At 38.4% G+C, this 27,567-nt stretch overlaps 3 protein-coding genes across 5 annotated transcripts; 1 reads left to right on the forward strand and 2 right to left on the reverse strand.

Annotated features, from left to right (window-relative positions):
* The first annotated feature begins 1,405 nt into the window (after positions 1-1,405).
* LOC130999493 (chloroplast envelope quinone oxidoreductase homolog) lies at positions 1,406-4,859 on the forward strand. 3 transcript variants are annotated; one of them, XM_057925032.1, is made up of 5 exons: positions 1,419-1,653; positions 2,556-2,697; positions 2,897-2,988; positions 3,333-4,033; positions 4,228-4,859. In XM_057925032.1, exons 1-4 carry the CDS (start codon positions 1,588-1,590, stop codon positions 4,020-4,022), a joined length of 990 nt encoding a protein of 329 aa, XP_057781015.1. In that variant the 5' UTR covers positions 1,419-1,587; the 3' UTR covers positions 4,023-4,033; positions 4,228-4,859. The 3 variants fall into 3 exon arrangements, with proteins under 3 accessions (XP_057781014.1, XP_057781015.1, XP_057781016.1); XM_057925033.1 differs by having other exon boundaries at positions 4,242-4,823; XM_057925031.1 differs by lacking the exon at positions 4,228-4,859 and having other exon boundaries at positions 1,406-1,653; positions 3,333-4,191.
* LOC130998815 (probable leucine-rich repeat receptor-like protein kinase At1g35710) lies at positions 4,198-7,608 on the reverse strand. The gene is made up of 2 exons (XM_057924221.1): positions 4,830-7,608; positions 4,198-4,747 (listed from the first exon to the last, which is right to left on the reverse strand). Exons 1-2 carry the CDS (start codon positions 7,606-7,608, stop codon positions 4,365-4,367), a joined length of 3,162 nt encoding a protein of 1,053 aa, XP_057780204.1. The 3' UTR covers positions 4,198-4,364.
* A 4,217-nt stretch (positions 7,609-11,825) lies between these two features.
* On the reverse strand, positions 11,826-15,364 carry LOC130999489 (probable leucine-rich repeat receptor-like protein kinase At1g35710). The gene is made up of 2 exons (XM_057925029.1): positions 12,520-15,364; positions 11,826-12,438 (listed from the first exon to the last, which is right to left on the reverse strand). The coding sequence occupies exons 1-2, from the start codon at positions 15,329-15,331 to the stop codon at positions 12,056-12,058; spliced, it is 3,195 nt and encodes a 1,064-aa protein (XP_057781012.1). The 5' UTR covers positions 15,332-15,364; the 3' UTR covers positions 11,826-12,055.
* Positions 15,365-27,567: the final 12,203 nt, after the last annotated feature.

Below are 27,567 nucleotides of genomic sequence, written 5' to 3' on the forward strand. Positions count from 1 at the left end.
TTTATTCATCAAAACAAAACAAATAGAGGTGGCCAAAAAAACTGGAACCGGGAACCGAACCGGAAAATCGGACCGTCCGGGACGGTTCTGGAACCGGAACCGTGATACACGGTTCCGAATCGGAACCGAAACCGTGCTCGGCCGGTTCGGTTACGGTTCGGATTTCTCAAACCGCCGGTTCCCGGTTCCGAACCGGAACCGAACCGTGGAACCGGGAACCGGGATGGAACCGTGCCAGAACCGCCTTGGAACCGTGAACCGAAGGTTCCACGGTTAGAACCGTGGAACCTTGGTCTTTATGTTTATTAAAAGTAAATTATTCACATGAAGAAATGTAATATTTCAAAATTATTACTTTTTTCACGAAAATTGTTATTTTTAGTCACGAAAACTTGTAATTTTAATGATTTGGTGAAGTAATTATAGTCGTAAGAAAAAATAATCATTGATATGAATAAAGGTAATATTTTTAAAAAATGAAGAAAAATAGAAAAAGAGTAATTATTGACTTAATAAAAATTAATTATTCATATGAAGAAATGTAATATTTCAAAATTATTAGTATTTTTTTCACGATAATTGTTTTTTTTACTCATGAAAACTTGTAATTTTAGTTATTTGGCCTAATAATTATTGTCGTAAGAAAAAAATAACAATTGATATGAATAAATGTAATATTTTTAGAAAAGATGAAATAATTGGAAAAAAAAAGAAAAAAATATAAAAAATGTGAAAATAAAAAATTAACGAAAAAATAAAAGAAAATAAAGAAAATTCTTTACTAAAGTAATTATTATTACTACATTTTTTCATATTAATAGTTATTTTTTTATCATAATAATAATTACTTTGAAATAAATAAAATAAAATAAATATTGTAAAAAAAGGAGAATAGAAATAAAAAAAAATGAAATAGAAAAAAATGAAAAAGAAACAACAAAAAATGAAAACAAAAATAATTAAGCTCAAGTCCTATTTCCTTAATTTCTTTTTTTCCCCAATTACAAGTTGTAAACTAAATTACCTTAATTTTATTTTAGCATTCAAATGTTGTAATTTGTAAATTTTATTTATAAGAGTTGTAAGGTGTAACTTTGAATTATAAGTTCAATTTAGAAAATAATGTATATGGACTTTATATTTTCTTGTGTCATTTATTTTATTAAAGCAAATTTCATTAAATTTTACACAACAATACATACTATAATACAAATTACATTAAAAAAAAATGGACGGTTCTAACGGTTCGAACCGGAACCGGAATCGCCGGTTCACAGTTCGGAACCGAAACCGTGAGGGTTATTTTTCGGTTCGGTTCCAGTTCCAATTTTTGGAACCGGGAACCGGCGGTTCCGGTTCCGGTTCGAACCGGGAACCGAACCGTGGCCACCTCTAAAAACAAAGTTCAAAAGCAGCAAAAGAAAAAAAAAAAAGAAAAGAAAAATGTCATACTCTCGTTGTTAACTCGAGCTCGCCATTTTTCCGCCACATCGTATCGGTCGCTACCTCTCATTCTCTCTGGATACCATTTTAGCCTCTCTCTCTCTCTCTCAACAGTTAGGGAACTAGCTTTTCTGTGATTTGTGAATGGCGGGGAAGGTAATGCATGCGGTTCAGTACGAAAGCTATGGTGGTGGAGCAGCAGGTTTAAAGGTGAATTTCATCTTCTGCTATTTTTTTTTTTAAGTTTTATGGTGCCTTGGATTCATAATTACGCAATTGGAATTCGGATTTTGAGAAATGAGCTTTTACCTTGATTCAATTGGCAATCTCGAGTTCTTCTTTATGTAATTATTTGGTCTTGGCGGATCCTGGTGTTTGTGTTCCAACTTGAATAATCTCTCTCTCTATCTCTAGGTGGATAGATAAGTATAGCTATAGATACTTGTATTTGTGTAACTATATTAAACATGATTTTTTTGGTGGAGAAAGAAATGAGCTCTATATCGTTACTGCTTGGAATGAGATTAAAATAAATCCTTGGTAGAGATAGAAATGAAGTAATAAATCGTTGAAATGAAGAAATCCTCATCAGTGCTTTCATTTTGTTCAAATTCTTATAACTGAAGATGCAGCTCATTTGTTTCGTAGCATTGTGTGAATTGTATAAAAGTTTATTGTTTCTTTATGGTAGAAAAATTGAAAAAATAAAACCTCGAAAGCCAAGGATTTTCGCAGAACAAAGATCTATTTCATGTGCTTCTCCTTGAAGGAAACATGTTTTTGAAATGCTAGTAAATGAAATATATCAGTGGATCATCAAGTCCAGTTGCACTTAAAGGGCGAATTCATTTGACTGAGCTAATGGCAACCAGGGCTTGGATATTTGTTAGGGATGAAATTGCTTCTTTTACTCAGATTCTTCATTCTGATTTGCTGAGATTAAGCATGTTTGGTTGTGCTGTAAGTTTTCTTGATACATTTAGTTGCATGCTCTCGAGCATGCCAGTTGAGAGCGATTCGTGCATAACAAGCACAACGTTGTTTATGGAACTGTATATTGAGCTTGAATTCTAGTTGTTCGTCTACTCATAGAAATAGTTACCTCCTCGCAGCATGTTGAAGTTCCGATCCCCACTCCGAGCAAGGGTGAAGTCCTGCTAAAGTTTGAAGCTATAACCTTAAATCCTGTTGATTGGAAAACTCAGAAAGGCATGATTCGGCCTCTTCTTCCTCGGAAGTTCCCTCACATTCCTGGTAAGCCTACTGAGTATGAATCCTCTGTACCTGAATTTTAAAATTTCGTTTGGCTTATATATAACTTTGGCATATATATAGGACAGTGGATATCTACGAATAGTCATTTTACAAAGCTGGAAACATATCATCAAATCCTTTTACTTTTTAAACCGGGTGATCGTTTTCATAATTTACCTATCTCTGTTTTACTGAGCAGCCACTGATGTTGCTGGAGAGGTCACAGAGGTCGGACCTGGAGTGACGAACTTCAAACCGGGCGACAAAGTTGTTGCGTTGCTGAATCACTTTGTAAGTCTGTTATATTATCTTGCGCACGATTCTGTTGCCGGTGTCGGGGTTTATTGTGTGAAATCAATGATCAAACAAACAAACAAACTGTTCTTCACTGAAAGCAGTGGATGTGTAAAACTTTACATTCGAATTTAATGGAGGTGTTTCGTGTCCCGTATATCATGTCTGCTGTATGTTTTGCTTTAGTCACTGTTGTTATGTCTTGAATCTCCCGGCCCAATGGATGTAGCCATTTTTGGTGAACCACGTAAATCTGTGTCTTCTTTATGTTTTCTGTTCGTTTATTGCTCTATAATCCTATTCCGTCACGACAGTCACAGCCGTAAATCTTAACTAAACAGGCTGGAGGCGGTCTGTCTGAATACGGAGTGGCCAAGGAAAATTTGACAGTTCAGAGGCCTCCCGAAGTGTCAGCTGCTGAAGGCGCAGGCCTTCCCGTAGCAGGCCTTACAGCTCACCAGGCTCTCACGCAGTCGGCCGGGCTTAAACTCGACGGAAGTGGGGCCCAGAAGAACATTCTTATCACAGCCGCCTCGGGTGGCGTCGGCCATTACGCCGTCCAGCTGGCGAAGCTGGGGAACGCGCACGTGACAGCCACCTGTGGCGCCCGCAACATCGACCTAGTGAAGAGCCTCGGAGCAGACGAGGTCCTCGACTACAAGACCCCGGAGGGAGCCGCTCTCACGAGCCCCTCGGGCAAGAAGTACGACGCGGTGGTTCACTGCGCGCCGCCCATCCCTTGGTCCGTCTTCGAGCCGAACCTGAGCTCGAACGGGAAGGTGATCGACGTCACCCCCGGCGTCAGCTCGATGCTCACTTTTGCTGTGAAGAAACTCACATTCTCTAAGAAGCAGCTGGTGCCAATACTCCTCATCCCCAAGGGCGAGAACCTGCAGTATCTTGTCGATTTAGTGAGACAAGGGAAGCTCAAGTCGGTCATCGACTCGAGAACCCCTCTGAGCAAGGCAGGCGACGCTTGGACGAAGAGCATCGACGGCCACGCCACCGGGAAAATCGTCGTCGAGCCGTAGTAGAAACTCGGGTAAGTTATATATATTGTCATGTTATTAATATGAAAGGATGTTTGGGTTTGAGAATGTGTTCTTGTTTCATATAGTATGATACTATATATATGTTAATATTTGTACATTCATTGCCCTGAAACTATTGAAGTAGCCGGGATCTTCTATTTCTATTTAAGGTCAGTTGTGTAATTTAATATATTATACATTCAAGTGGCTCAAAACCAGGTCCTTTGAAGTCATTCAAAACTCAAATCCAGAACCTAAAAGTAAACAAGGACAATGGAGAAAAGTTGAAGACAGAGACAAGATGCCTCCCACTACCATTACAAGAAAAAAGCAGTTGTGAGCTCAATCGGAATGCATTAGCTGCAACACTGATATGGAGCGAAAGGGCATCGACAAGCGTGGTGGGTTCGCAGCGAGTTCCTGAGACACCTCCTTCATAGACGGCCGCGATTTCGGATCAGAACTTATGCATTTGAGAGCTATTTTCACCACTCCAACAATTTCCCTGGACACTCTTACATCTTCATCTGGAGATGCTAGTCTCTTGTCCAGGAGTTGTTGCACCATCAAGTTTCGAGCAAACGGTGCGGATGAGGATGATCCCTTCATCGTGGTCACGGAGGATACGAAATCCCCTGGGTGGTCCCCACACACGATTTCCAGTGCCAGAACTCCGAAGCTGTACACATCGCATTTCTCTGTAACCACCATGGTAAAGGCTAGTTCTGCAAGCAGCAAACATATCTATCATGAAAATTGATGGGGGGAAAATGTGTATTAATTCATCCAAGCTGTGTTTATGGATACCTGGCGCGATATAGCCGCGAGTTCCGACTAGTAGAGTCTGATTGGATGAGTCTGGATCCAACAATCTAGCTGTTCCGAAATCAGATAAACAACCTTCAAACTGTGAATTCAAGAGGATGTTGCTGCTCGAAATGTCTCTATGCAGAATTGGCGGCGTGCAATCGTGATGCATGTAAGATAGTGCATTTGCAATGCCCTTCACCACATTCACCCTCTTCTTCCAATCTAACTCCACGGCTTCGCTCTCGTCCTTCAACACACTAAACAGGCTTCCTCTTTCCATGTAGTCGTAGATGAGGAACATGCTCTGCTTGTGCAGGCAATAACCGAAAAGCTTGACAATATGGCGATGGCGTATCTCAGAGAGCACCCTTGCTTCATTCCTGAAACACATGTCGTAACTAGGATTCTCTCCTTCGAATCTGTGAAGCTTTTTGACAGCAACGACTTTTCCAGTTGGCAGTTGAGCTCTGTAGACGCTCCCGTAAGCTCCAGTTCCGATGCAATACCCGATATCGAAGTCTGCTGTTGCTTGGATGATGTGTTGATGGGCGATGTTTCCATCGAAGTTCCATATCTTGAATATGTCTCCATGTCTCTGGTCATCATGAGGTGTGATTGCAGAGGCTGCTTTCCTTCTTAAGTGAAAAAAGGTTAGAATCAAACCTGATGAAAACAAAAACACACATCCAGATAGTATCATCACACCAATGACATCATAACTTATCCGCATTCGAGGATGTTTGGCTTCATTTGGAAGACGTAACTCTGAATTTCCGAAGAATGATTCCTTTGGAAATTTATTCCAGATGTGTAGTGGAATTCGACCTTCTAAACGATTGTAGGACAGATCGATTCCACCAAAATGCCAAAGAGATTCGGGAACTCTGCCATAAAGATGGTTACGAGACAGATTGATATTCATGAACCGTGCATTATTAGCAGCATCTCCAAACTCAAAAGGTATCCTTCCTTCGATTGTATTCCTACTGAGGTCTACTGTTTTAATGGAAGGAAGCATTTGTATTCCTGCCTCAAAAATACCTACCAACATATTGGAGTCCAATTTCAAGAATTCCAATCTTGTTAATTGGATCATAGTTGAGGGCAGAGAGCCACTGATGCTGTTGTGGCTCAAATCAAGAACAATCAATTGTTGGAGGTAACCTATTCCCGACGGAATGGCACTGGAAATGTCGTTTTCAGAAAGGTCGAGCACATGTAAGTTAGTGAGATTTAAAAGTGAGAGAGGCAGATCAGTGTTGAGTCTATTGTGTGACAAATTGAGATGACTTAGATTGGATAAGCTTCCTATCTCAGGCGGAATGGCACCGACAATTCTATTATGAGAAAGGTCAAGCAGTTGTAAGTTAGTGAGATTTGCAAGTGAGAGAGACAGATCACTGTAGAGTCCATTGTTTGACAAATCGAGATGAGTTAATTTGGATAAGCTTCCTATCTCATGCGGAATGGCACCGACAATTCTATTATGAGAAAGGTCAAGCAGCTGTAAGTTAGTGAGATTTGCAAGTGAGAGAGGCAGATCAGTGTTGAGTCTATTGTGTGACAAATTGAGATGAGTTAGATTGGATAAGCTTCCTATCTCAGGCTGAATGGCACCGACAATTCTATTATGAGAAAGGTCAAGCAACTGTAAGTTAATGAGATTTGCAAGTGAGAGAGGCAGATCAGTGTTGAGTCCATTGACTGACAAATCGAGATGAGTTAGTTTGGATAAGTTTCCTATCTCAGGCGGAATGGCACCGACAATTCTATTATGAGAAAGGTCAAGCACATGTAAGTTAGTGAGATTTGCAAGTGAGAGAGGCAGATCACTGTAGAGTCCATTGTGTGACAAATCGAGATGAGCTAATTTGGATAAGCTTCCTATCTCACGCGGAATGGCATCGACAATGATGTTATAAGAAAGGTCAAGCACATGTAAGTTAGTGAGATTTACAAGTGAGAGAGGCAGATCAGTGTTGAGTCCATTGTATGACAAATCTAGATGAGTTAGTTTGGATAAGCTTCCTATCTCACACAGAATGGCACCGACAATTCTGTTATAAGAAAGGTCAAGCACCTGTAGGTTAGTGAGATTTGAAAGCGAGTGAGGCAGATCACCGTTGAGTGGATTGTGTGATAAATCGAGATGAGTTAATTTGGATAAGCTTCCTAGCTCAGGCGGAATGACACCGACAATTCCGTTATAAGAAATGTCAAGCACCTGTAAGTTAGTGAGATTTGCAAGCGAGTGAGGTAGATCACCGTTGAGTGGATTGTGTGATAAATCGAGATGAGTTAGTTTGGATAAGCTTCCTAGCTCAGGCGGAATGACACCAGAAATGTAACCGTTATAAGAAATGTCAAGCACCTGTAAGTTAGTGAGATTTGCAAGTGACAGAGGCAATTCACTGTACAGTTGATTGTCTGACAAATCGAGATGAGTTAGATTGGAGAGGTAACCTATCTGTGGTGGGATGGTTCCTTGGAGGCAACATGAGGTGAGATGAATTCTAGTGAGATGTGGAAAAGCAAACACATCAAAATGGTTTAAACTAAGAAGAGTAGTAGGATGAGGGCAAACTTGGAGGCTCATCGCCGCAACATGACCAGCATCATCACAAGTAATGCCAGTCCAATTGCAGTGATGAGTTGTGGAGTTGTGAGGCCACCTAAATGTCATCAATGCCTGCATCTCTCTGCTCATGCTTGCTTCTGCTGCTTTCATCAACACTATGGCCATGATCAAAATGCGACTACTTATCCCAAAATCCATCATTTTTATTATTTGTGAGGATATGATTCCTTCTTCTTTCATACTCCCTATTCTTATACTTAGGTGGAGTATATCAATAATTGAATTGACTTGGACTTAGAAGTCTACTCAGGTAGTGACTAGCTATTACAACCCCACTACATTAAATTCATTTTCCAACCCAAACTACAAGCTATTCCACTATTTGATTTTCTAGAGACTCTAATACACGTTTTTTCATTTTGAAAAGCTCATTACTGAATATAATTGACTGACGTATATGCAGGGGCGTACCCAAATTTTGAAAAAAAAAATTATTTAAGAATTTGAATATTTAATTACAACTTGTCTAGAGTAATTCCTAAATCTATATATAATATATATATATAAGCTAAACCACTTACATAAATAGTAAATTATATTTTTCCGCCAAAATCACCTTACTATTTTTAGAAATAATTTGTTTTTTTAATTTTTTTTTTGTTTGTTCTTATTTTCGTCTACTTAAGATTATACTCCTTCCGTCCCGCGAGTCTTGACACGTTTGGGTTCGGCACGGGAATTAAGGAGTTGTAGATTAGTGTTTTAATAAAATTGATAAAATAGGAGAGAGAAGGTAATAAAAGTGATAAAGTAAAAGAGAGAATATCATAAAGGTGATAAAGTAGGAGAGAGAAGGTAATAATTATTGCCCAAAAATGAAACATGTCAAGATTCGTGGGATGGCCCAAAAAGGAAAACGTGTCAAGACTCGCGGGACGGAGGAAGTATGAAATATTTTTTTGTTATAATTTTCATATTGCCCCAATTTAAGTATTAATGAATTCTTGAGCTTTTAAATATTTTATATGTGTTAGTCGTACATATAAATGTAAATAAACTATTCAATAAATATTTATAATATTATTACAATATATATATTGGTAACATCTATGATTAAAATAGATTTTAAGATATTTATTTATTTATTCTTTATTGAATATTTAATCAACATATGCATAATATTTGAAATTTAAGATTAATCAATCATTATGATTGTGTATCAATTAAAATCTAAACAGATTAATTATAACATAATCATAGCACAATAATTTATTGCATTAGTAATTTTTAATCTCTTAAATAATTTATAGGTAATAGTTATATTATATACATATTTTTTTTGAATAAAATATGTAATGAAATGAAATGATCACACATGTTCAGTAAATGTAAATAAAATACTTCATGCGTCTCCCATATTTATGCATATCTTTCCTTTTTGGTCTGTCACCCAAATTTATTCATATTATATTTTTAGACACTATCCCACACATAATTTTTACAATTTTACCCTTGTAACTTACACTATTTACCCATAATCTATTCAATGTGAGACCATTTATCCACTATCAATAATTTCAACAACTTTTTATTAAAACTCGTGTCGCGATCAACCATGCATATTTCTAGGGGATAGAGGGAGTATTTAGTAAATATTTGTATTACAGATTTAACAACTGCATTGGGATGGGTAGAGTAGGATTCGTGGGACAATGGGCATTTAAGAGACAAAGGGAGAGTTATGTGTACGAGGTTGGGATGAATAGAGTGATTTGCAGGGTCAAGGGTATTTTGGACCGATTGTAAAAAATTGCCATAATTTGTATTTTTCAAATGGGTGGCCGAAAATTGAATTTCATCGCTCAATATGGCTATATGAGTGTATATTCTCGAATAATAGTATCGAAGGGGCAAAAGCATCTTAATATTCTAAATTATGGAGTAATTGTTTAAACAAAATAACTCATAATATTAGTATTATATGCAATGAAATTAGTTTATTAAAAGTAATTTGCCACTCGCATACACAAAAATAAAAGATTAAATTTTCACCTATAAAATTTTGAGGACATCTATATAATATACTCCCTCCGTCCCATTGGGCTTGTCCCATTTGGTTTCGGCACGATTATTAAGGAGAGTAGTAATAGTGTTAAGTGTGTAGATAAAGTAGGAAGAAAGAAAGAGAGAGAAGGTGATAAAGTAAGAGAGAGAAAGTGATAAAGTGATAAAGTAGGAGTGTTATTTATAGAAATGGGACAAGATGGTGGGACAAACAAAAAAGGAATACGGGACAAGATCAATGGGACGGAGGGAGTATAAAAGAGGAGTTTCTTCCCTCCATTTTTCCCTCTTTTTTTTTTTCTCTCTCTTCTCCCACTAATTTTCCACTATTTTTTCTTTTACTTTTCTTTATATATTTTATTTTTTTAAATATCGTCAAATATGATTCATGAAAAAATAATCAATACGCATCTTAAATTTAATCTAATATAAAAATCATCAAAAATGAATTTAAAACAAATAAGTTATGAAATTTTTAAAATTTAAAACACTTTATTTTCTATTTCTTCATCAAAAATTTACAATTTTTTATTTATATTTGTATGTGAAAAAATTTATATATTTGTTCTAACGTGTAACACTCCATAATAATACTACGTAATGCTAATTCTCATTATCAAATAATTTTAAATTTATTTAATAACTATAATTATCATTACACTTTAAATAAAATTGAAAATTTATATTTTTAAATTCAAGATTTTATTGAGTAAATCTATGAATTGACTTGGACTTAGAAGTCTACTCAGGTAGTGACTAGCTATTACAGCCCCACTACATTAAATTCATTTTCCAACCCAAACTACAAGCTATTCCACAATTTAATATCTAAATTATTTGAAATTATGTAAATTTATCCTTAAATGTTTTTTTGGATAAGCAAAATAAATTAAAAATAAGACTCAAGAGTCAAGACTGAAGATGCATATGTAAAAAAAAATAATTTTTTAATGTCACATAAATTTATGGTAGAGCAAATTCCATTTGACGTCTACTATTTTATTTTCTCCTTCTTCTTCGCTACCCTCAAACAGCACACACTCTGCCAAATCGGGTAAGTATACATTGTCATGTTATTATTAATATGAAAGGGTGTTTGGGTTTGAGAATGTGTTCTTGTTTTATATAGTATGATACTATAGTATATGTTAATATTTGTACATTCATTGCCCTGAAACTATATAAGTAGCCGGTATCTTCTATTTCTATTTAAGGGTGTAATTTAATATATTATACATTTTAACTTATTCTGAGCCGCAGCGAGAAACTGCAAAATTAGTTTTGTCATGAAACACAATCCTAACAAAACTATACTAATAGAAAAAAAACCTAAGGCATCCTAAGGCACAACTTGTGGATTGCCTATTTTACCTTTATTACATATTTTATTCTAAGGTTATTTTACATATTATATACTCCCTCCGTCCACTAATTGTTGGCCTAGGAGGCAAAACACGGATTTTAAGAAAAAGTGTAGTTAGTGGAGAAAGAGACCCACAAAATATATTGTTTATTAGTTGAGTGGAGAAAGGGACCCACAAAGTGTATTGTTTATTAGTTGAGTGGAGAAAAAATGTATTGTTTATTGGGACCCACCAATTAAAAAATTATAAAAACTTACTATAAATGGGTAGGACATAAATTGGTGGACGGACCAAAAAGGAAAGTAGGCCAATAATTAGTGGACGGAGGGAGTATTTGTAAGAATATATTAATTCATTAGATATTACACTTAATATATGTTATATATATCTATAGCTATTGATAAGGGTTATAGATAAATATATTCATTCAATAAATAATCTAATAAAAGTAATGAATTAATAGATTTTCTAAAATAATAGATTATCAAATAAAATAACATTAATTACACGTACAACGTACGTTCTCTCCTAAGGCATTTTAAGACACAACTTTTGGATTGCCTATTTTACCCCTATTATATATTTTATTTTAAAATTAAATTACATATTATATATTTATACGAATATATTAATTCATTAGATATTACACTATATCTATGTGATAGTATATTTCTATAGCTATTGATAAGGCTTATAAATAAATATATGCATCCAATAAATTATCTAATAAAAGTAATGAATTAATAGATTTTTTTAAATAATAAATAATCAAATAAAATAACATTAATTACGCGTACCACATACGTTCTTTCTGCTAGTACGTGAAAAAAGCGCAAGCCCAAACAATTTCTGGAGGATGTGATCTGATTTCCAGCAAGATAAAGTTGCAATTCTCAAGTGGCTCAAAACCAGGTCCTTTAATTGAAGTCATTCAAAACTCAAATCCAGAACCCAAAAGTAAACAAGAACAATGGAGAAAAGTTGAAGACAAAGGCAAGATGCCTGCCACTAGCATTACAAGAAAACATCCAACTCAAAGATAGATACTCATAATAATGATCAATATCACCTTCAACACCATCCAGTGTGAACAAGTTTTCAATATTTTAATCCAGTTCAGTTGAGGACACCCTTTATAACAAACCTAGTAGTATGTATCACAAGTAATTCAACATCTATCTTTAAGTTTATTAATTAAAAAAAAAGCAGTTGTGAGCTCAATCTGAATGCATCAGCTGCAACACTGATATGGAGCGAAAGGGCATCGACAAGCGTGGCGGGTTCGCAGCGAGTTCCTGAGACACCTCCTTCATAGACGGCCGCGATTTCGGATCACAACTTACGCATTTGAGAGCTATTTTCACCACTCCAACAATTTCCCGGGACACTCTTACATCTTCATCTGGAGATGCTAGTCTCTTGTCCAGGAGTTGTTGCACCATCAAGTTTCGAGCAAACGGTGCGGATGAGGATGATCCCTTCATCGTGGTCACGATGGATACGAAATCCCCTGGGTGGTCCCCACACACGATTTCCAGTGCCAGAACTCCGAAGCTGTACACATCGCATTTCTCTGTAACCACCATGGTAAAGGCTAGTTCTGCAAGCAGCAAACATATCTATCATGAAAATTGATGGGGGAAAATGTGTATTAATTCATCCAAGCTGTGTTTATGGATACCTGGCGCGATATAGCCGCGAGTTCCGACTAGTAGAGTCTGATTGGATGAGTCTGGATCCAACAATCTAGCTGTTCCGAAATCAGATAAACAACCTTCAAACTCCGAATCCAACAGTATGTTGCTGCTCGAAATGTCTCTATGCAGAATTGGCGGCGTGCAATCGTGATGCATGTAAGATAGTGCATTTGCAATGCCCTTCACCACATTTACCCTCTTCTTCCAATCTAACTCCACGGCTTCGCTCTCGTCCTTCAACACACTAAACAGGCTTCCTCTTTCCATGTAGTCGTAGATGAGGAACATGCTCCGCTTGTGCAGGCAATAACCGAAAAGCTTGACAATATGGCGATGGCGTATCTCAGAGAGCACCTTTGCTTCATTCCTGAAACACATGTCGTAACTAGGATTCTCTCCTTCGAATCTGTGAAGCTTTTTGACAGCAACGACTTTTCCAGTTGGTAGTTGAGCTCTGTAGACGCTCCCGTAAGCTCCAGTTCCAATGCAGTACCCGAAATCGAAGTCTGCTGTTGCTTGGATGATGTGTTGATGGGCGATGTTTCCATCGAAGTTCCATATCTTGAATATGTCTCCATGTCTCTGGTCAGCATGAGGTGTGGCTGCAGAGGCTGCTTTCCTTCTTAAGTAAAAGGTTAGAATCAAACCTGATGAAAACAAAAACACACATCCAAATAGTATCACCACACCAATGACAGCATAACTTATCCGCATTCGAGGATGTTTCGTTTCCTCCATCTCAATCCTGGATCCATTTGGCAGAAGTAACTCTGAATTTCCGTAGAACGATTTCTTTGGAAATTTCCACCAGATGTCTAGTGGAATTCGACCTTCTAAACGATTGTAGGACAGATCGATTCCACCCAAATGCGAAAGAGATTCGGGAACTCTACCACAAAGATGGTTACGAGACAGATCGATATTCAAGTACGGTGCATTAGCAGCATCTCCAAACTCAAAAGGTATCCTTCCTTCGATTGTATTCCCACCGAGGCCTATTGTTTTAATTGCAGGAAGCATTTGTATTCCTGCCTTAAAAACACCTACCAACATATTGCCGTCCAATTTCAACAATTCCAATCTTGTTAATTGGCTCATAGTTGAGGGCAGAGAGCCACTGATGCTGTTGCCGCTCAGATCAAGAACAATCAATTGCTGGAGGTAACCTATTCCCGATGGAATGGCACTGGAAATGTTGTTTTCAGAAATGTTAAGCAGCTGTAAGTTAGTGAGATTTGAAAGTGAGAGAGGCAGATCACCGTAGAGTCTATTGACTGACAAATCGAGATGAGTTAGTTTGAATAAGCTTCCTATCTCAGGCGGAATGGCACCGACAATTCTATTATGAGAAAGGTCGAGCAGCTGTAAGTTAGTGAGATTTGCAAGTGAGAGAGCCAGATCAGTGTTGAGTTCATTGTGTGACAAATCGAGATGAGTTAGTTTGGATGAGTTTCCGATCTCAGGCGGAATGGCACCGGCAATTCTGTTATTAGAAAGGTCAAGCACATGTAAGTTAGTGAGATTTGCAAGTGAGAGAGGCAGATCAGTGTCGAGTCCATTGTGTGACAAATCGAGATGAGTTAGTTTGGATAAGCTTCCTATCTCAGGCGGAATGGCACCGAAAATGCTGTTATAAGAAAGGTCAAGCACATGTAAGTTAGTGAGATTTGCAAGTGAGAGAGGCAGATCACTGTAGAGTTCATTGGCTAACAAATCAAGATGAGTTAGATTGGATAAGCTTCCTATCTCAGGCGGAATGGCACCGATAATGCTGTTATAAGAAAGGTCAAGCACATGTAAGTTAGTGAGATTTGCAAGTGAGAGAGGCATATCAGTGTCGAGTCCATTGTGTGACAAATTGAGATGAGTTAGTTTGGATAAGCTTCCTATCTCAGGCGGAATGGCACCGAAAATGCTGTTATAAGAAAGGTCAAGCACATGTAAGTTAGTGAGATTTGAAAGTGAGAGAGGCAGATCACTGTTGAGTCCATTGTATGACAAATCGAGATGAGTTAGTGTGGATAAGTTTCCTATCTCAGGCGGAATGACACCGACAATGTTGTTATAAGAAAGGTCAAGCACATGTAAGTTAGTGAGATTTGAAAGTGAGAAAGGCAGATCACTGTTGAGTCCATTGTATGACAAATCGAGATGAGTTAGTTTGGATAAGTTTCCTATCTCAGGCGGAATAACACCGACAATGTTGTTATAAGAAAGGTCAAGCACATGTAAGTTAGTGAGATTTGCAAGCGAGAGAGGCAGAGTGATGAGTTCATTGTATGACAAATTGAGATGAGTTAGTTTGGATAAGCTTCCTATCTCAGGCGGAATGACACCATAAATGCTGTGAATGCCATAAAACCGATCATGACAATCAGAAATGTCAAGTATCTGCAATTCAGTGAGATTTGCAAGTGACACAGGCAATTCACTATTTAGAGGATTGTGAGACAAATTGAGATAAGTTAGATTGGAGAGGTAACCTATATGTGGTGGGATGGTTCCATTGAGGCAATATGAGGTGAGATGAATTCTAGTGAGATGTGGAAAAGCAAACACATCAAAATGGTTTAAACTAAGAAGAGTAGTATAAGAGCAAACTTGGAGGCTCATCTCCGCAACATGACCAGCATCATCACAAGTAATGCCAGTCCAATTGCAGTGATGAGTTGTGGAGTTGTGAGGCCACCCAAATTTCATCAATGCCTGCATCTCTCTGCTCATGCTTGCTTCTGCTGCTTTCATCAACACTATGGCCATGATCAAAATGCGACTACTTATCCCAAAACCCATCATTTTTATTATTTGTGAGGATATGATTCCTTCTTCGTTGATGCTCCATATTCTTATAGCTAGGTGGAGTATATTAATAATTGAATTGACTTGGACTTAGAAGTCTACTCATGTAATGACAAGCTATAACAACCCCACTACGTATAATTGATTTTCTAGAGACTCTAATACACGTTTTTTCCATTTCGAAAAGCTCATTATGGAATATTGACCAACTTATATGCAGGCTGGTGGGATTTTCTGTCCCACTATTTTGTGTGTACCACCGTGTATCACTCTGAAATTATCTATTTTATAATTACTTTTTATAAAAATAAAAAATATTAGTATTATATTATGAACTCTAATTAATACTCCATGTGTCTCACAAAAAACATGAACATTTTTCTATTTTGGGTTGTCTCACAAAAACATGAATATTTCTATTTTAGTACATTACCCTCTTATCTTTTATCCCTTCTTTTCATACTTATTCACAAAAGAATCATCATGGCCCATCAATACTTTTCCTTAATTAATTCATTACTCTCACAACACTTTTTAAAGTGCGACTCATTTTTCACTCACAATAATTTTCAACTAACATTTCTTAAAACTCGTGCCATTCCCAATTGTTCATGTTTTTGTGAGACGAAGGGAGTATTTATCAAAATTGAAATTTTAAAAAATTATATACCCTAACTTTGAATTAATGAACCCAAATAATTAATTATTAATTCAAATAAATATAAAAAATAATTATAAACCCTAATTGAATGTGTGAATCCTTGTTAATTATCTTTTTATAATACTAGCAGGAAGAACGTGCAATGCACGTTAAACACGTGTGATTTTTACTATGTAAATAAAATTCATAGATATTTTTATATAGTTTTGAATATTTGTATTAATTCATTTGACTATAATTGTATTTAAAAAAGGAACCAATGCAACTATTAATGAATAAATTTAAATGTAATAAAGTAATATTCATAATACACCTCTAAATAAAAAAGTAAAAAAATCTATGAAAAACATCGTAAATTATCTTAGTACGGAGCAAGACGAATTTTAAATATTTTCTTGTTTGATTTTGACGATTGAGGATCTTTTGTTCTTATTTTTGGTTTGCAACAGAATGTTGTTCAGTGGCAGATCGTCGTCACTTGTAATGTCAATGTAATCATCAAACTTTTTCTTGGTTATCCTTCTTTTTTTCTTTTGCGATTCTGTGGGCTGCAACTCCATCGTAGACTTTTTCTTTCTAGACGGGATTTTATTTTTTGATTTCTCGGGTGAATGTTTCTTTTCCTCTACTTGAGTCGGCTCTTCTAAAATATCTCCAACATAGACGCATTAAGCATTAAGGGAAATATAAGTTGGTAATATAATAATATAACATAATAGTATTGTTACCTGTTCATGGAAATAATATTAGTAAAATTAAATCACAGAGAAATTTTAATTAGATAAATATATAAAAGTTGCACATGCATCAATGTAATGCTTGATTAATTATGTCTTATCACTCAGATCAATCGCCTTACTGGGATCATCACATTAACAGAGAGATAGCAATGCTTCAATGAGATAAATATAAGAATAAATCATACTTTTATTTTGATTTTTCAGGTAATTTAGTAAATTTATCGATGTCGACAACAATTTCTAAGGAATTAGAATTCAAAAAATAAATATTTAAAAAATGGGGATATGGACAGTGATATATGAATCATCTAAATTAAACATATGTGTGCATCTTTGGCTAATATATGAAACGCGCAGGCAGAGTATGGACTAATGTATGCTAGCTGTAAAAAGGAACGATAAAGTTTCCAATAATTGAGTTTTGTACCAAAAAAAGTTTCCAATAATTGAGTTGGATTAATATGAATATCTATACCTATTATAAAGAGTAAAATTTTGAAGTAGCCAAAATGAAGCATAAAACACAATTTATGGTCACACATTGAAAAAACACAAATTTTGGCCATTTTTATTGATTTGGACGTTTTTACCCTTAATGAGGCGGACCGGGTAGGATCAGGCACGCGGGTCGCGTGCCGGGTCGGGTTAGGCACTTATGACACTAATCTTATGGCACTATTAGTGCCATAAGTGCCAAGATTTTACTTTGGTTTTATTTTGGATTTTCGTTGGCACTTATGGCACCCATAAGTGCCAACGGAAATCCAAAATAAAACCAAGTAAAATAATCATTTTGGGCACTTATGGCACTAATAGTGCCATAAGTGCCATTCGTGCAGCACAAATACAGAAACAACAACATCATTTAAACCCTAAATGGAACATCTAAACCCTAAATGGATAATCTAAACCCTAAATGGAACATCTAAACCTCAAATGGATAATCTAAACCCTAAATGGAATATTTAAACCCTAGGGGGAAGTGTGCACTTATGACACTAATAGTGCCATAAGTGCCATACGTGCAGCACACAGATCAGATCAGATCTGCCATGGCTGAAATCGAAGGAGGCGGAGCTGCACAGATCAGATCAGATCTGCCATGGCTGAAATCGAAGGAGGCGGAGATCAGATTTGCCGATGGAGGAAGCGGCGCAACGATCAGATCAGATCCACCGCCGCCGCCTCATCAGACCAGATCTGCCGCCGCCGCCTCATCCTCTACTCCGACGAATTCTGCCCAGGCGGCGCGCTGGAGAGAGAGAGAGAGAGGGAGATGAGAAAGAGAGAGGAGAGAGCGGCAGCCGTTGGAGAGAGAGAGGGAGGATTGTTGAAAGGAAAGAATCGATCAAGAGAAAATCACATCAATTTGGATCCCTAAATTTATGTTTCCTTTTCTTAACTTTCCTTGTACTAGTTTGTTCTCCCCTATAAAGGGTGATTGTATTCTACAGATCAAATACGCAATACAAGAAACAATCTTCAATCTATCATTCTCTCTTACTATTATGACGATATCATATTCTAACATGGTATCAGAGCAGGTTGCATCCTTGAAACTCATAAAATTATCATCATAGTTTCAAAACCCCTTACTCAAACCTCTTTTTCGATCAAACCTGTTCTTGTCCCACGTTGTTTCTCCTGAAAACAAACCACAAAACAAAACATGTCAGGAGAAACCCAAATTACCGATCCAAAAACAACAGCAGCCTCACAAGAATTATCACTACAGATTGCAAATTTAGTACAAAACTCAAACACTGTCTCGCTGGGACTCAAGCTAGACGGCAATAACTACGCCCTATGGGCTCGCCTCATGAAGGTGGCCATAGGGAGTAGAGGGAAATCCGGCCACATCACCGGCCGACCACCACCTCCAAAAACAACGGATCCCGACTACTACAAATGGGAGGAAGCGGATCTCTCCATTTTTTCATGGCTCATACAGAACATGGAAACGAAGCTAGTGGTAAACTTCGCTCAACACCAAACGGCAAAAGATGTCTGGGATAGCCTCGCTATCACCTATGGAAGCGGGGTCGACCCTTTTCAGATCTACGACCTCGAAGTTAAGGCCAACAAAGTAAGCCAAGGATCACTCACTCTAGAGGATTATTGGAACGAACTGCAAGCGATTTGGCTCACCATCGATCGAAGGGAGCCGAACCCTCTCGGGTGTTGTGAAGAAGGAATCAATAAATACCGGAAATTAATCGAGAACCGGAGACTCTATCAATTCCTCTCTGGGTTGGATCTGAAATACGATAACATCTGGCGAGACATCCTCAAAGAGACGCCCGTTTCCTCAGCCGAATCGGCTTTCTCAAAAGTAAGACGAGAGGCCGCCCGACTACAGATCTTGCAGTCGGCAACCAACTCTACCGAAACCAATGGCTCATCATCGGGAGAAATAGGGGCTGGACTCGCCACCTCCCGCCACCACTCTGGAACGCAAGGAAGACCACCACACGCTGCCAGCACCGCCGGCGGCAGAGGCCCCGGCACGCCATCATCGAAAACAAAAAAGGAGGACAAATCCAAGCTCGTTTGCACTCACTGTGGAATGACGAGGCACACCAAAGAGGAGTGTTTTCGACTCATCGGCTACCCCGAATGGTGGGAAGACAATCACAAGCCTCAAATGGTAAAAGAGAAGGCGGCGGCCGGCGTTGATGGCCGAGAAACCGCCGGGTCGGCGGTAGCAGTGGGTGGAGGCGGAAAATCCGAGAGAGGCAGGGGAGAGAAGGAGGCGGCTCCTTTGAGAGAAATGGATGAGATTTCAGGTATAGGGTTTGATGGATATCCATCAAACCCTTCCACTTTTCCTTATTTTCAATTTAAGTCCCCTGAGTTCCGTAAATTACAAAAGAAATCCCATTTTTTGCACTCTAGTCCCTCAAGTTTAGGGAAACCCCAGAATGAACCCCATGTTATTCAAAACAGCCCCACAGTTATGCACAATTCTATTTATGCCCCTAAGCTGTGTGAAAATTCGAAAAGAACCCCTACTGCATGTCAATATCAAATAAACAAATCAATAGGGAAAAAAATTGGATTTTTGATTGTGGGGCTACCGACACTATGACTTTTGACAAATCAGATATACTTGAGTCATCAAAATCCTTTAGAACTCATGTGCAAACTGCTAATGGTGACTTAACTCAAGTAGAAGGGGCCGGAACTATAGAAATCTCCCCAACCTTGCGATTATCCAATTGTCTATATGTTCCGTCCCTATCTCATAAGTTGTTGTCAATTAGTCATGTTACTAAAGAACTCAATTGTACCATGCTAATGCATCCTCACTTCTGCTTTCTTCAGGATATCAGGACGGGGGAGATTATTGGGCGTGGCACTGAGAGAAATGGACTGTACTATGTGGATGAGATTGCTCAAAAAGGCAATGTGATGCTGGCTCACGGAACTGCAGACCGGGAAGCTTGGCTTTGGCATCGTCGGTTAGGACATCCTTCCACGGGATACCTTAAACTTTTATTTCCTAAGTTAACCCAAAGTGATACTCTTTCTTGTGAGACATGTGTCTTAGCTAAAAGTCATAGACAATATTTCAAATCGAATGATACACAAGTGAACTCTATTTTTTCTTTAGTACATTCTGATGTTTGGGGTCCTTCACCCGTGGTAGGGGGACAAGGTTTTAAATATTTTCTGTTATTTATTGATGATTGCACTAGGATGACAAGGGTATATTTTTTGAAACACAAATCTGAAGTTTTTGAAAAATTTACTCATTTCCATACTATGGCTCAAACTCAGTTTCAGAAAAACATTCAAACCCTTAGAACTGATAATGGGGGGAGTTTGTTAATAATTCCATGAAAACGTTTTGTCAACAAAAAGGGATTACTCATCAAACTACTTGCCCCCACACTCCTGAACAAAACGGGGTTGCCGAAAGAAAAAACTGAATTTTACTTGAAATGACGCGTGCTATGATGATTGAGTCTCATGCCCCCTCCTCGTTTTGGCCCGAGGCCGTGGCAACCTCGGTTTACCTTGTCAACCGTCTCCCTACTAGGACTCTTAAACTTAAAACCCCACTACAGAAATTGTCTACCCTTGCCTCCATACCTCTTGCCCTTACACTTCAACCACGGGTCTTTGGGTGCTCTGTTTTCGTTCATATTCCTAAACATGAACGCACCAAACTCTCTCCTTGTGTAGTCAAGTGTGTGTTTGTGGGATATGGGGTTAATCAAAAAGGATATAGGTGTTACAATTCCCAAACCCGTCAAATCATCACCACCATGAACTGTGATTTCCTTGAAACTGAGTATTTTTACGATAACCACCTTACTAGTCAGGGGGAGAGTGGGAGTGAGATCGACTTGTTAAGTTGGTTACCAATGCCAAGCAGCCCGGAAGCAGATCCAACAGAAAAAGTTAACCTTGCCACAGAGCAAACTCCATCCACTCCTGCACAAAGTCCGCCGCGCCAGCCAATATCTTCTCCGCCGCTGGTATCTGAGGTAAGAACCCCTGAACTTACCACTGAGATTTCCGATTTCACTGATCATATGTCTCAAGATGTTGAAAGGGATCAGGGGGAGAATCAAGATGTTGAAAGGGATCAAGGGGAGAATACAACAAATGAAGGTACAAGGGGATATGTTCTACCGCCCAGGAGTACTCGGGGTATCCCTCCCAAGCGGTATACTCCGGAAAAGTTTGGGAAGAATTCTCGGTACGCAATTGGGAATGTTGCCAAAGGAAACCTATCCAAAACCGCCGCAGCTTATGAGGCAGCCCTGTATGATGAAGTAATACCACAAACAGCAGAACAGGCTCTGAAAAGTGAACACTGGAGAAATGCCATGAAAAAAGAGATAAATGCCTTGAACATAAATCATACATGGGAGAAATGCAGACTGCCAAAAAGAAAGAAGACTGTGGGATGTAAGTGGGTCTTCACAACAAAAAGGAAACCTGATGGATCCATTGAGCGGTACAAAGCTCGATTGGTCGCAAAAGGATACACACAGATGTATGGGGTCGACTATGAAGAAACCTTCTCACCTGTTGCCAAGATGAATACTGTCAGAGTCCTTCTTTCCATCGCAGCAAACAAGGATTGGGATATTCATCAGTTCGATGTCACCAATGCTTTCCTTCATGGGGAACTAGAAGAAGATAGGGAGGTTTATATGGAGATTCCCCAAGGTTTTTCAGATGAGTTTGGAAGCGGTTAGGTATGCAAGTTGAAGAAAACTTTATATGGACTCAAACAGCCTCCCAGAGCCTGGTTTGGGAGATTCACAGCAGCTATGAAGAAATTTGGATACCAGCAAAGTAATGCAGACCACACCTTATTCTTAAAAAGACGAGGTGATCTCATTTCTTATTTGGTTATTTATGTCATGATCATAACAGGGGATGATTCTGATGAGATACTGAAGTTGAAAGAAAATCTGTTCAAAGAGTTCGAAATGAAAGACTTAAGAAGACTGAAATACTTTCTTGGCATCGAGGTCCTCAGGTCAAAGAAAGGGATTTTCATCAATCAAAAGAAGTACACTCTAGATCTTCTGGCAGAAACTGGGATGTTAGACTGCAAGCCAGCAGAAACTCCTATGGTCGTAAATCATGGTCTGGAGATTGTGCAAGGAGTTGAATCAACCGATCGTGGACAATATCAACGTCTAGTAGGGAAACTCATCTATCTTTCCCATACTCGACCGGATATCGCATATGTTGTTGGTGTTGTGAGTAAATTCATGCACCAACCACAAACGGATCACATGGAGGCTGCACTCAGAATCGTGAGATACTTGAAGGGAACCTTCGACTATGGTGTGCTGTTCAAGAAGACTGGACACCTCGAGGTACAAGCTTACACAGATGCTGACTGGGCTGGAAACCCAGTGGACAGGAAGTCAACGGCCGGATACTTTGCATTCATCGGAGGGAATCTTGTCTCATGGAGGAGTGAGAAGCAAAAAGTGGTAGCTCTCTCAAGTGCAGAAGCAGAGTTCAGAGGGATCAAGAGTGGGTTGACTGAAGTCCTTTGGTTAAGAATATTGTTAACCGAGTTGGGCCTTCAACCAACACAAACATGTCAGATGTTCTGCGACAACAAAGCTGCAATCAGCATCTCAGAAAATCATGTTCAACACGACAGAACAAAACATGTAGAAGTTGATAGGCACTTTATCAAGGAAAAAATTGAGGGAGGTATTGTGACGCTCCCATTCGTAAGATCTGAAGACCAACTCGCAGACATCCTTACCAAAGCTGTGAATCCTAAGAATTTTTCAGAGGTTCTTGGCAAGTTGAGCATCGGGAATCCCGTTACACAACTTGAGGGGGAGTGTTGTAAGGAAAGAATCGATCAAGAGAAAATCACATCAATTTAGATCCCTAAATTTATGTTTCCTTTTCTTAACTTTCCTTGTACTAGTTTCTTCTCCCCTATAAAGGGTGATTGTATTCTACAGATCAAATACGCAATACAAGAAACAATCTTCAATCTATCATTCTCTCTTACTATTATGACGATATCATATTCTAACAAGGATCTCCTCCACCACCGCCGCGAGAGCTCCGACGAATTCTCCACGCTCGGCGCCGCTGCCATAAAGCTGCTGGAGAGAGAGAGAGAGAGAGAGAGAGAGAGAGGGAGATGAGAAAGAGAGAGGAGCCGTTGGAGCAGAGAGAGGGAGATGAGAAAGAAAGAGGAGCCGCTGGAGAGAGAGAGAGGGAGATGAGAAAGAGAGAGGAGAGAGAGAGAAGGGTAGAATAGTCATGACATACAAAAAATGGCCAAAATTTATGTTTTTTCAAATGGTGGACAAAATTTGATGTGGTATGTTGAATAGGGCCATTCGGCCCTATTGTTTCTATTATAAAAATGCCTTATTTTACAAAATTTAATTTGCCTATTTTGTCCTTATTTTAAATTTATTTTAAGGGCAACAATGTAATATCATATTACTAATATTATCCTAACCACAAACATACAAGAATCTCGTTCCTATGACAATTCTAAATAAGTTTGAATACTCTTTCAAATCACCCACTATTTATATATAAATGATAACTTTCAAACCATATATATCCAAAAAAAAAAAAAACATAGATGCATTAAGCATTAAGGGAAATATAAGTTGGTAATATAATAATATAACATAATAGTATTGTTACCGGTTCATGGAAATAATATTAGTAAAATTAAATCACAGAGAAATTTTAATTAGATAAAGGGCTAATTGCCTGTAAATTCCTAACGTTTCCACGGAATTGGTTTTTGCACCTTTTTTTATTTTTCTTCTTTTAAATACCTAACCTTTAGTTTTCGTCTGGAATTTATCCGGCGACCGGTTTCCCCCAAATTTTAATTGACGTGGCACCGGAAAATGACACCGTGGCACCGGAATGTGCACTGTAGGATGCCAAAAATTGAAAAGAAAATGACGCCGTTTTCATTAAGTAGAAACGGCGTCGTTTAGTGTCATTTTAAGCATTCACATTTCAATCCCCAATCTCATTTCTTCGATTAGGGTCGATTTTCTAGGGTTCATCGACAAATTCAGAGAAAAGAGTGCGAATCAGTAGGGAATCGTGGAAGATTCGTAGCCCATTTCACATCCCCTAAAAATTCGACTGATTAGATTGTGGCTTTCATCATCTTGCTATGTTGTCTTCACAATCCAGTGGAAATTCGAAGTTCAATGAAGGGGTTCCTGTTTGTGAGCATAAAATCCCAGCCAAAATCGATACATCTCAAACTGGAAAAAAATCCTCTGCGGCGTTTCTGCAGATGTTCTCAGAAAATGGTTAGTTTCTTTGAAGTATTTTCTTTTTAGGTTTGGATTTCATACTTTTTTGGATTTTTTGCAGTCTGACAATTGTGGCTTCTGGAGCTGGTTTGATCCAGAGCTTACTACATACTACAAGATGAGCATGAACAATTTGATTCTGCGGCAGAGAGATAAAGCTTATGAGGAATTGAAATTTAGCACTCTGATGGGAGAAATCCAGAAGGAAAAATATGCCGATTTGATGCAAATGTATGAAGTGAAGTGTGCAGAGATTGAAGAATTCAATCTTTTGATGAAGGATCAAGAGATTGAAAGTAGGAAAAGAGAAAGGAAAGTTCTGATGATAGTCTTCATTTTAGGCATAGTACTTGGTTTGTTTGCAAATAATATGTTGTGTAAACTGCCATAGCTTATAATATTGAACATGTAATGGCCTAAAGTGCAAGTTGTACTCATGCTTTTGTTGATGGAATGAAATGAGTTTGACTTTAATTCTAAATTACTGAACAAACATTGTATGAACAAAAGCACTAGCAACTTGCATTAACAATCTCCCAAAATAGAGTTTTACATCATTTGTGCAGATCACTGTTTACATCAATACAAAATGTGTAACATATAGTTCAAAAGGTAGATAGATAATCATGTTTGCCAGTCAACACAAAAGTAAAGTTTATGGTTGAATGTCAGTTGATGGGATTGAGGCCTTGCTCCTTGTTTGGATCACTCTAACATCTCTTGAATTTGGGGCACTTAGGTATTGATTTCTTGTCCTCTCACTGATATACAGACCAGCCCCTGCTCTTGCAAAGTTCCTCTCTTTGAAGAAAACATCATTTCCTCCACCTCTTCCAGAGGATCTGCCAGCTCTTCCACTGCTTCTCCCAGCTCTTCCAGCCCCTCTTCCAGTAGTAGTTGTAGAAGTGCTTGGAGTGGTACTTGTAGAAGTGCTTGGAGTGCCTTCTTCTGTCACCTTACGAGGTCTGCCAACCTTGTTCTATATTGTACATACCTATAGTTAGTTTTGAAATAGTAATGCAATCAAGAATAATCTGAATTTAAAAGATATTTACCTTAGGAGCAGGAGGTTTTTCAAGGAACATATTTTGACAATTCCTCTTGTTGTGGCCTGCATCCCCACACCTCCTACATGTCATGATCATCCCCCCTCTTGACAGTTGAGTTGGATTCCTACCTTCCCTCTCATTTGCTGATCTGATTCTCTTTTTCTTGGGCCTCCCAGGCATTCTCCTTACTGCTGGAGGTTTCACCTTAAATCCCTCCACTTCAGGCCACATGCTTTCACCTCTTATGGGCACCAGACCACTTTCATAAGCCTTCAAAAACCTAGAGACACTGTAATAATCATGTACCATCTCCACTGGGTCCCTTCCCATCCAATGTAGTGCACTGACAGCATGGATGCATGGGATTCCAGTGAGGTCCCAATCTCTACAAGTGCAGCTATTGGCATTGATATCTACCACAAACTTGTACACAAAAAAAATCAATATTTAATAAATTCACAAATTGCAATGAGAAGTTCATGAAGCCATAATACCTGTCTTCGAAGTGAGAAACTTCAAACTTGGAATCAAGTGAAGGCCTGGCAGTACAATCAGAAATCTTCTGTCTATGCTTCTCAAGCTTTTTCCTTATGTTTGGGCATATAGTGTCTGTTACACTCAACATTTGATCCCTCTTTTTGACTTGCCTCACCATGAGGTTGCTCCTGATCTCTTCAAGCATGTGTATGACATGCTTCCCTCTTGCATTTAAAATATACCCATTAAAGGTCTCCGATATGTTGTTGTCTATCATGTCTGACTTCACAGTAGTCGAGATGAATGCTTTACAGAACCTGCTTGTGTCCCTAGACACAAAGTCTTCAAATGCATCAATGCTTTCTCTTTTCATCTCCAGTAGATGAGTGTTATACTTCTCCACATAAGTGCTCCTACAAGCCCTCAGAAAGATGTTCTTCAACGTGCCACCTTTGTGGTACTTCTTCCAGTTCATGTAGATGTGTCTAGAACAATTCCTATGTTCTGCATTGGGAGCTATCTCCTTCACAGCCTTCTCCAAACCCTTGATTGGCATTGCAAATAGAAGAAATTAGTATAAATAGCAATGAATAAACACTGTAAAATCAATAAAATTGGTACTTACTTTTTGTTGGTCAGATATGAATGTATAATCTGAACCATCTCCAACTTCCAAGTCATGCAGCAGAAGCTTCATGAACCAGCTCCAATACTCCTCGTTTTCAACTTCACATGCAGCCCATGCAATTGGGAACATTTGCTCATTCCCATCTTTTGCAATGGCACACAACAGTACCCCCCCCCAGAAAAGTTTTCAAGTGACACCCATCAAGTCCTATTATAGGTCTACAAGATGCCTTAAACCCCTTTAACAATGAACTAAACCCCACATATAACCCTTTGAAAACATGGCCATCTCCCAACATCAATTCAAATCCGCCCTCCCTATCACTTTTCCTAAGTTCTGCACAGTATCTCCTAAGCAAGCCATAATGGTACTCAACACTTCCCCTCAACAGTTCCTTAGCAATGGATCTAGCCTTATATAACCTGTCCCTAGGTATATCATACTGAAATCTTTGAACAATGTCCTGCCTAAGGTCTGTCACTGAGAAGTGAGGTCTAGACCTAAATACATTTAAGTATTTTTTAGCTATCCATTTGCTTGTGAGAAGCTTGTTGCTCATATGCCTAGGGCAGCTATGATCACCAGAATATGTCTTTATCTTGAAACACATATCTTTGTTGTCAATACTCCCATAAACCTTCCACTGACATGGTGGAATGCATCTAGCAAAACATTTAATTTTGCTAACTTTCCTAAACTGGACAAACTTCCCTTGTTCTATATATGTTCCAAGTTGTCAAAGCTTCTCTACACTGCCACCCATCTTGGAATCTCATTCCAAGGACAATTTCAAGAGTCTTATGATCACAGTTGGGGTCATAAACAATCCTATGAGAATTTATCCTAGCCTCCCTCTCAGTCTGAGTATCCATCTCAGGA

Source organism: Salvia miltiorrhiza, chromosome 8 (assembly GCF_028751815.1).
Source record: "Salvia miltiorrhiza cultivar Shanhuang (shh) chromosome 8, IMPLAD_Smil_shh, whole genome shotgun sequence".
In the NCBI taxonomy this organism is placed as follows: domain Eukaryota; kingdom Viridiplantae; phylum Streptophyta; class Magnoliopsida; order Lamiales; family Lamiaceae; genus Salvia; species Salvia miltiorrhiza.

Excerpts from the sequence above, each read along its gene's own strand:
- LOC130999493 (XM_057925031.1), top strand. The coding sequence starts at position 1,588 with ATGGCGGGGAAGGTAATGCATGCGGTTCAGTACGAAAGCTATGGTGGT. Across the intron at positions 2,698-2,896 it reads GAAGTTCCCTCACATTCCTG|CCACTGATGTTGCTGGAGAG; the intron begins GTAAGCCTACTG and ends TTTACTGAGCAG. Across the intron at positions 2,989-3,332 it reads TTGCGTTGCTGAATCACTTT|GCTGGAGGCGGTCTGTCTGA; the intron begins GTAAGTCTGTTA and ends TTAACTAAACAG.
- LOC130998815 (XM_057924221.1), bottom strand. The coding sequence starts at position 7,608 with ATGGATTTTGGGATAAGTAGTCGCATTTTGATCATGGCCATAGTGTTG. Across the intron at positions 4,748-4,829 it reads TCGCGGCTATATCGCGCCAG|AACTAGCCTTTACCATGGTG; the intron begins GTATCCATAAAC and ends TGCTGCTTGCAG.
- LOC130999489 (XM_057925029.1), bottom strand. The coding sequence starts at position 15,331 with ATGATGGGTTTTGGGATAAGTAGTCGCATTTTGATCATGGCCATAGTG. Across the intron at positions 12,439-12,519 it reads TCGCGGCTATATCGCGCCAG|AACTAGCCTTTACCATGGTG; the intron begins GTATCCATAAAC and ends TGCTGCTTGCAG.